At 60.2% G+C, this 8,969-nt stretch overlaps 2 protein-coding genes across 2 annotated transcripts in view; both read left to right on the top strand.

Annotated features, from left to right (window-relative positions):
* Positions 1-72: 72 nt before the first annotated feature.
* Positions 73-8,790, top strand: WDR24 (WD repeat domain 24). The gene is made up of 9 exons (XM_026063874.1): positions 73-1,464; positions 1,853-2,030; positions 2,776-3,451; positions 4,641-4,756; positions 5,936-6,057; positions 6,418-6,522; positions 6,647-6,984; positions 7,896-8,080; positions 8,326-8,790. The coding sequence occupies exons 1-9, from the start codon at positions 984-986 to the stop codon at positions 8,492-8,494; spliced, it is 2,370 nt and encodes a 789-aa protein (XP_025919659.1). The 5' UTR covers positions 73-983; the 3' UTR covers positions 8,495-8,790.
* The window catches only part of JMJD8 (jumonji domain containing 8), a gene marked incomplete at its 5' end in the record, with an annotated part of 3,168 nt that continues 2,693 nt past the window's right edge, over positions 8,495-8,969 (top strand). Inside the window, one exon of the mRNA XM_026063885.1 lies at positions 8,495-8,677. Within this exon, the coding sequence (XP_025919670.1) occupies positions 8,495-8,677 (183 nt within the window). The remainder of the gene's footprint in view (positions 8,678-8,969) is intronic.

Genomic DNA, 8,969 nt, shown 5'->3' with positions numbered 1-8,969 from the left:
CTGGGGGAGGCTCTGTCGGTAGATGTGGGGCTCTGAGGGGGGGCTGGGGGTCGGAGGAGGCTGGGGGCCGGGGGCCTGGCAGTGAGGGCAGGGTAGCGCCGGAGCAGGGCTTGGCTGGGCTGTGGGGCTGCGGCAGCCCCAGAGGCCTCCCAGGCCCCCCCAGGGCAGCCCCAGAGCGGCCACCGGCCCCAGGCAGCCTGGCCCCGCTTGGCCTGCGCGCTGCCAGCGTCCGTGGCTGCGCATCCGTGGGGCGGCCGCTCCCGGGGCTCTGGGGCGAGGTCCTGTCGGCCTGCCGACGTGCCGTGCCCTGGGGGTCCCCCTCGAGCCAGCAGGGGCCAAACAGGGCCCGGGATGGCAATGGGGAGAGCCGCGGTGAGGCGAGGGGTGTCAGGGGTGCACGCAGCGGGGCGGGTGCAGCCAGGCAGCTGCTGGCACCCATCTGCTAGAGAAGCAGAGGGAAACCCTTCCGGTGGCGTCTGCAGGGGTTTGGGGCACAGGGAGTGGCCCGTGGGGACGTCTGCGGCCTCGCTGCACCCGGCCTCTTGCTGCTGGAGACACGACTTGCCTTGGTCCCCGTTGCTGTGGTTGACCTTCCATGGCAGGCTGTCCCTGAGAAGAGCTGCCTTCATAAGCGGAACATCTCCCAGGTGTTTGAATAGAGGAGGAAACAGGAAACTTTGAAAAGGCTTTCAGGAATTCCCTGAAAAGCAGTTACAAAAGACAAGTGCAAGGAGAGGCCCAGCGTGGGGCTGGATCTCTCTCCGCCCAGCTTTAGCCTCCCCGCCTTCACAGCCAGTCGATGTGGTCACCAGAAGCTGCAGACAAAGCCACCTGGACCTGCTAGGAGCTGCAGGAGCCAAGCCCTTCTCTTCCCAGCTCTGGCTGAGGCGGAGCAGGGTGGCCGTGTGAGCGTGAATGCGGCCTGCGGAGACACGAGCCTCAGAGCCCGCTCCTGGAGAGGGGAGTCCGTGCCAAGGACAGCCATGGAGAAAATGGCCAGGGTTACCACCGCTCTGGGGGGCAACACCATCACGGGGCGGACCATGTTCTGCCACCTTGATGCCCCTGCCAATGCCATCAGTGTGTGCCGCGACGCTGCCCAGGTGGTGGTGGCTGGCCGCAACATCTTCAAGATTTACTCCATCGAAGAGGACCAGTTTGTGGAGAAGTTGAACCTCCGCGTTGGCCGCAAGCCCTCCTTGAACTTCAGCTGCGCGGACGTGGTGTGGCACCAGATGGATGAGAACCTGCTGGCTACGGCCGCCACCAACGGCGTGGTTGTCACCTGGAACTTGGGCAAGCCGTCCCGCAACAAGCAGGACCAGCTGTTCACAGAGCACAAGCGCACCGTCAACAAGGTCTGCTTCCACCCCACCGAGGTGTACATGCTCCTCAGCGGCTCCCAGGATGGCTACATGAAATGCTTTGACCTCCGCAAGAAGGACTCTGTGAGCACCTTCTCTGGTAAGACCTCAGCCTGCTCTTTACCCCTCCACCCTGGTGAGATGCAGAGATCAGGGTCTTGGCACTTTTCCCGTGCCCAGGAGGAGGGTTTGCTCCAGACGCAATGGAGCGGGCAGGGAGGGAGCTGAGAGTCATTTTGCTTCATCTGGAGGTCGCTGCTTGGCAGTGATCTGTGTAGGACCTGGCAGGGCTGGGTCCGCACGGGGAGGCAGAAGGTGGTTGCATCTGTACCAGTTTCCTCTTCTCTCTGGGCTGGTGATGCCCATATCTCTTCCAGCTGTGATGCTGGAACCAGGATGGGACTGCTGGGGATTGAGCATTGGTGCGGTGAGGCAGTGGCTGTGCTGGGGCTCTGTCCCATCGGGTCTCAATTTCCCTCCCCACTCAGGCCAGTCGGAGAGCGTGCGTGACGTGCAGTTCAGCATCCGCGACTACTTCACCTTCGCTGCCACCTTTGAGAATGGGAATGTGCAGCTGTGGGACATTCGCCGGCCGGACCGCTACGAGAGGATGTTCACGGCCCACAACGGGCCCGTTTTCTGCTGCGACTGGCACCCGGAGGACAGGTTTGTGCTGGGCTGGGCCTGGCCGGCCCCTTGGCCTTGGTGGAGACAGCCGCTAGGGGAGCTGGCAAGTGAGGCCCTAAGAACAGGGTTAGCGGGTTCCAGGGGAAAGCGGCGTCTCTGATGCCCTGGCCTCTTGTGTCAGGGGCAATGCTGTCACTGGAAGAAGGTGGGAGCAATTATTACTCTGATTTCTTGAGCTTTTTTTTGACAAATCGGGGTTTCCTGTGCCAGTGGATTGCTAATGGTTAGGTGGGCGCAGCCTAGTGCTAGCAAGCCGCTGCCTTGCTCCCCGTGTCAGTGGTGCGCTCCRGTGCTGCAGCGCCTTGCTTGCTGCCTGCCAGGCAGTGCTGACATTCGCCACGAGCTGAGGGGCTGAAATAGGCTCAAACCGGCCTTTATCTCTGCTATCCGTGACAAGCAGAAGACTTGGGTGGGGGGAACAGATGTGTCCGGGAGCCCTCCGGATAAGTGTTGTTCTGAAGATATAGGGCATTAAACTGGGATGGGGAGGAAGGGTGTTGCCTGGCCTGGTTGGTTGAGAGCAGAGGCGTTAGGGTAGCATGTGGGAGGACTGGCTGCCTCCTGCTGGCACGGAGCGTGGCTCGGCCGGCCGGCCCGTCCTGGCGCGCCTGGATTGCGAGCGCCATCCACCTCTGCCCTCAGGCTGGAAAGGAGGGGTGAACAGCCACACACACCAGGCCAACCCAGGCTGGTGTCTCACCATCTTTCTCCCCCTTTCTCCCAGGGGCTGGCTGGCAACAGGCGGCCGAGATAAGATGGTGAAGGTGTGGGACATGAACACCACGCGGGCGAAGGAGATCTACTGTGTGCAGACCATYGCCTCTGTGGCCCGGGTGAAGTGGCGCCCAGAGTGCAAGCACCACATCGCCACCTGCTCCATGATGGTGGACCACAACATCTACGTGTGGGATGTGCGGCGTCCCTTCATCCCCTCCGCCATGTTCGAGGAGCACAAGGATGTCACCACAGGCATCGTGTGGCGTCACCTCCATGACCCCTATTTCCTCCTCTCGGGCTCCAAGGACAGCACCCTGTACCAGCACATCTTCAAGGACGCCAGCCAACCCATTGACCGGGCCAACCCCGAGGGGCTGTGCTACAGTCTCTACGGAGACCTGGCCTTTGCGGCCAAAGAGAGCCTCATCTCCTCTGACTCCAACCGCAAGCCCTACATCGGGGACCGGCGCCATCCCATCTTTTTCAAGCGCAAGCTGGACCCCACAGAGCAGTTCGAGTACATCTCCTCCTCGAGCGCCCTGAGCGTCTTCGAGACAGACGTGGAGAGCGGCAGCATGGACTGGTTTGTCCACACAGCCAAGCAGTACGCGCTGGCCGGCAGGCCCCTGGCCGAGCTCTGTGACCATAACGCCAAGGTGGCCAAGGGCTTAGACCGCAACCAGGTGAGCGCGGGGCGGGGAGGGCTCTGTCACACCAGCCAGGCCCCCGAGCCCCTTTCCTTCCGCCTGTGCCTTGTGGGGTGCCTGCTCGCAGCCCACCGTGCCCAGGGGACGGAGAGGGGTGCTGCAAGGTGAGACCTGCTCTTGGGGATTGTCGCTTGTGAGGCCCATGCCCTGACCTCACCCTGCCCCAGGCATGTCTCGTTTGTGGGACGGGAAGTGGCCGTACTTCTGCCCTGGGCAGATCTGTGAAGAGGGCCTGGGTACGCTGGGACTGCCGGCTCTCCTTGCTGGCGGTTCTTTCTCCTCTAGAGTGTGTCTTTTCTCATGTTCCTCAAGATCCTGCTGTTTCTGCCAGCCTCTTCCAGCCCTCCCCTACTCCCATCCCCTTCTTCAGCTGGATTTTCCCACTCTCATCTCCTTGCTCTTCTACTTTTAGTCCTTTGCACCCAGGGAGACTCTTGCCACAGGTGTGGACTGGTCCCAAGGTTGACAGATGCTGTCAGGAGGAGACCTGCCACCCTAGCTTGATGGGAGCTTGACTCTGGCTTATAGTCTCTCTTCTCCATCCATCTCTTCCTCTCTGCCCTCTGGCTGTCCCTGGGAGGTTTCCCGCCGCTCTGGCACCAGCCCTGTAACACTGTTGCCTACAACAAGCATAACTGTGGTTGTGTGCCTGGAAATCTGACACCCCTGGGAGCCTGCCCAGCTCAGCAGCCTGCACTGGTCGTTTCAAGTTGGGCACGTGGCTGCRTGGGCCTGGCCTAGGCTCCGGTGGCGGGGTCTGAATGCCTTTGCTGGGCCATCGCTGTGGGATGGGCAGGATGGATGGGGATGTGTAGCTGTGTTTAGAGCCTGATCAGACAAAAAAAAATGATTTGAAGGAAGAAAAAGCCTAGCTCCCTGCTGGATCAAGCACTATTTCAGGGGAGGTGACAATGACTATGTGTTGATATCTTCCATGACTTCAGAAGACCTGGTTATCTCCCTGGGTGTGACGGGAGGTCTGGGGTGGGGCTGGAGCCACAGCACTGTTTTGGCTGGCACGGCAGCGCTGGTGTGAGGGAGCGGAGTCTCAGAAGGTCCCTGTGCTCGGCGTAGCCATCTCTTGCCTGCGCTCAGCCCACGGCTGTTCTGCTCCTCAGCTTGCAGCTAGCAGGAGGGTCTAACTCCTCTCTCTCCTCTGGGCTAGGTGGCTCAAACGTGGACGATGCTCCGAATCATCTACTCCAGCCTCGGCACTGTGTCCTCTGCTAACCTCAATCACAGCATAGGGAAAGGCAGCACCACCCTCCCGCTCATGAACAGGTAAGGGCTGCCTTGGGATGCCAGGAGCCGAGCCGAGCTGCGGGCCGGCTGGGGGTGGCTCCAGCAATGGGAGATCAGAGCAGAGACAGCTCCCTGCCCGGGCTGGAGTCACTGGACGGGAGCAAGGATGGCTCTCCCCGAGCCCCAAGCTGCCTGAATACCCTGCCGTGCAGGCTGGCATCGTTTGAATGCCCCTATTTTCCGTACAGGTGTGAGAAGTGAGTGGCCAGCCTGGCCTCAAGCCATGGGGTGCGGGCGATTCGCATGTATGCTCCCTTTTCTCTTTGAAATGAATTTTGAAGCTGGCTGTGATGGGGTGTGAGGCTGCTGTGGTCTGTCATAGTCATTTAACCAGTGAGTTGTCATCTGGGACTGTGACCTTGGTTTGGGGATAGAGAACCCTTGTCTCACCGCTGGAGCCAGAGCTGCCGCCRGGCTGACGCTGGTGCGGAGAGAGGTCTCCTGCCTCTCAAAGGGAGAGGACAGCTCAGCTTCACAAGTGGCTCCTTGGCATTGAGAACCCCATTGTGGGTTGATGAAGCAGGAAAACTTGTTTCTCCTCTTTTGAATGACATAACTGATGAGTGAGGACTCCAAATTAGTTCTCAAACCTTGTAGGACCTGGTTCCCAGATGACTGGCATAAACTTGTATAGCATCAAAGAAAACGCTTCCATCAGGCAAGCTCTCTGCATCCAGACAGGTCATTGTCAATGCTACAATAACTTGTAAGCAGCAAACCGAAGAGCGCACTTTTCCTTCATTCCCATTCAGTTCCTTCCCACCTCAGTATAGCTTGAGAGCAGTCATGCATAACAAATAGCAACTCATCTTGTAGAAAGGCAACTCCCTGTTTACCCACTTCCAAGGTGAATGTGAACATTAACAAATGGCTCAGGAGGCTGTGCTCGGCTCTAAGGAAATCTTTGCAGGTGCCTTTATGGTGAGTGCAGAGAGATGCCAGACTTGGAGAAATGACAGTGGTAACAATTGCAGTATATATATATATTTTTAAGTTACAGAGTGGGGAGAACTGACTTTTTTGCTCTCAGGAAAATCCCCATGTCTTGTGTTTCTACTTTCAAGTCGATTGGATACCTCTATCCAGGCAGTTCGCTGTCTAGAATGGAAGCTGTAAACATCTGTGACGATTAAATTAAGCAAGTGGCTTCTTTCCCAGCTTTAACCTGAAAGACATCCCCTCTGGGCTAGGCAGCGAGTCGAGACTGGATCGCAGTAAAGGAGAGAGCCGCACGGAAAATATCCTCATGGATTCCTCCTCCACCTTGATCAACAACGAGGGTAACGTTTCTAGGGCGGGCAGGGGCCAGGCTCCACGTGCTGGGGAGCCTCTTGGGGCTAAGCCCAAGTCCTGTGGCTGTCCTCTCCTCAGCCGATCCCTGATGGCACAGTCCCAGCCACAGATGGCTTTGGTGTGGGAGGGGTCTGGCCTCCGTGAAACAGGCCAAGCCCTGGGGGCTGCAGCAGGACAACTGACCCCTGTGACTGCCACAGTGGCAGCAGCAGGTGCTGGGGACACGGCYGTGCTGTGGAGCTGGGCGAACCGGCTGCCTCAGACACAGCCTGATGCATTGGGACGGGGACGTGTGTTTGACTGTGTGGCCAATGAGGATGCACTGACTTCTTTTTCTGGGCACGCAGACAACGAGGAGACGGAGGGCAGCGATGTCCCTGCTGACTATCTGCTGGGGGATGTGGAAGGGGACGAGGATGACCTGTACATGATGGACCACGAAAACCCCCATGGTGAGTGTACTGCTGGTGCTGGGAGGTGTTGCCTGTCCCAGCTATGTTGCTGGATTTTTTTTTCCTGGCCTTTCCCTGTCCATGGCACAGGCTCTGCTGATAGGAAGGGTGTTTCTCCTTACAGCTGAAGAGCAAGAATACAGCCTTCCCCAGGAAGCCTTCCCCCTGCGCCATGAAATCGTGGACAACCCGTCAGCCTTGGACCACTTGCAGGACAAGGCTGACTCCCCTCACGTCAGTGGCAACGAGGCCGAGACGGTGTCACTGACACCCGTGGAGTCCTTCTCCCTCATCTCCATCTCTCACTCGCTCTACGAGAACCGCCTGCCCTCCGACTTCTTCAACCCCATCGTGCGGGACACGCTGCTTTTCTACGCGGAGCAGGGTGACGTGCAGACAGCCGTATCGGTGCTCATTGTGCTGGGAGACCGCATCCGCAAGGAGATCGATGAGCAGACCCAGGTACCCCCGGGGAAGCCGACAAAACCACCTCAGCTGCCCCCTTCCTGCCCCCATTGTGGGTTACGCTGCCTCTTCCTCCCCGTTTCTTCCCTGAGAATTCCCTTCCTGGAGGGCTGTACARATGGGTGCAGGCGTCCCTGCCATAGGCACAACTGTTGTGCCCTGCCGTTGTGCCGCATGCTGTGAGTCGGAAGCGTTGCAGAGGCTTAGGTTGTCCTGAAGACAGCGCACATGCATTTCTACCTGGGCCACAGCAAGAGAAGCATTGAGACTTCAGCCCCTTTCCCAGCATCTCTGACCCAGGAGATCTAGCAGTTCCCTGTGGAAAAACCTGCAGTTCCCCTGTGAACCAGGGAAGGGCTGTGAGCCTGGGGCAAAGACCTTCCTCGCTGAGGGCATGTGGCAGGTGCCTCCCTGCAAGGGAGGGCGAGCGACAGTTGCCACTGCTGCTAACTAGCACCTTTCAGCACATGCCACAGCAAGGCTGAGGAGTGAACCGAATCCTCCTTTCAGGCCCAGTGTGGCAACCCCACAAGATGCATGAATGCAATAGGGCGCCTTGGTGTGACCACGAGGTGGTTTATCCAAATGAAACGGGCTGCTGCCTGGCCTGGGCATCTCCCCTCTCCTCCAGCCTTTGCCGGGGCATCTCTAAGCCTGGGAGGGCAGCTCCTCCGCCAGGACCCCTGGTAGCCAGCTGGCCGCTGGAGGCAGGAGTTGTGCTGTACTGCCAGTCCTGGCAGGGGTAGCGGAGCCTGGTCTCCCAGGAGGTCGTGTGTCAGGCCTGGGTGGTGTCTGCAGAGCAATTCCTCTGCTGCAAGGATCTTGCCTTTTGGGGAGCTGACACTGGGGCTGGGATCTCCAGGCAGAGCTGGGGGGATCAGGGCTCAGCTATGTGTGGCCGTTCCTAGGAGCACTGGTACACGTCCTACATCGACCTGCTGCAGCGCTTCCAGCTCTGGAACATCTCCAACGAGGTGATCAAGCTGAGCACGTGCCGTGCCATCAACTGCCTCAACCAGGCCTCCACCACCCTGCACATCAACTGCAGCAACTGCAAGCGGCCCATGAGCAACAGGGGCTGGATCTGTGACAGGTGAGTGTGGTGCTGCCCCCAGAGCGCTGGGCAGGCGGGGACACAGCGTCCCGGCCACCGAGGCGAGGGGCAGAGCCCAGGCGCGTCCCTTGTTCCTCCAAGCTGGTGGTAGCGTGCACCCTGCACTGCCGGGGCTGCGCGGAGGGGCTCCCAGAACCAGCTCTGCCCCAGGAGGGTGGGTTGGGGGCCTTGGGTGTCCCCCCGGGGTTTTCCTGCGTGCACTTACCCGTCTCCTCTCCGGACAGGTGTCGGCAGTGTGCCAGCATGTGTGCCGTGTGCCACCACGTGGTGAAGGGGCTCTTCGTGTGGTGCCAGGGCTGCAGTCACGGCGGGCACCTCCAGCACATCATGAAGTGGCTGGAGACGAGCTCGCACTGCCCGGCGGGCTGCGGCCACCTCTGCGAGTACACCTGAGCGGCCGTGCCGCAGCCCCCTGGCTGGGGGGCGACGGCTGCACCTTGGGGGGAAGACGGGAGCCGCCCGGGCCGCGGGCGGGGGGCGGACCTGGACCCGCGGAGGCGATGCTCGGGCTCTGCTCCGGGAGAGCCCGCAGCACCCGGAGCCCTTCCCAACCACTTCATCACTGTATTTATTTCTGTGAGCAGTGTGTAAATAGCGCTGTGTGCGGAGCCGCGGTGGCAGGAGCCGCACCAGGCTCTGGGTTTCMTTTTGTACGGCATTAAAACAGAGCAGAGCAAGCTCCCGCGTGACGGCTGGYGCCCGGCTGCCTGCGCGTCCCCGCAGCGCTCGGGGGAGGCGCCGGATCCGGATCCGGATCTGGATCTGGGGCGGGGGCCTGCGCGGGGCCCCTTTAAGGCGCGGCATGTCGGGACATGTAGTCCCGAGGCGACAGCCAATAGCAGCGAGCGGCGTCGCGGCGCGCGGTGCC

The sequence above is a fragment of the Apteryx rowi genome, unplaced genomic scaffold (assembly GCF_003343035.1).
Source record: "Apteryx rowi isolate R43461 unplaced genomic scaffold, aptRow1 scaffold_202, whole genome shotgun sequence".
NCBI lineage: Eukaryota > Metazoa > Chordata > Aves > Apterygiformes > Apterygidae > Apteryx > Apteryx rowi.
This window is presented reverse-complemented; position numbering and strand designations above follow the sequence as displayed.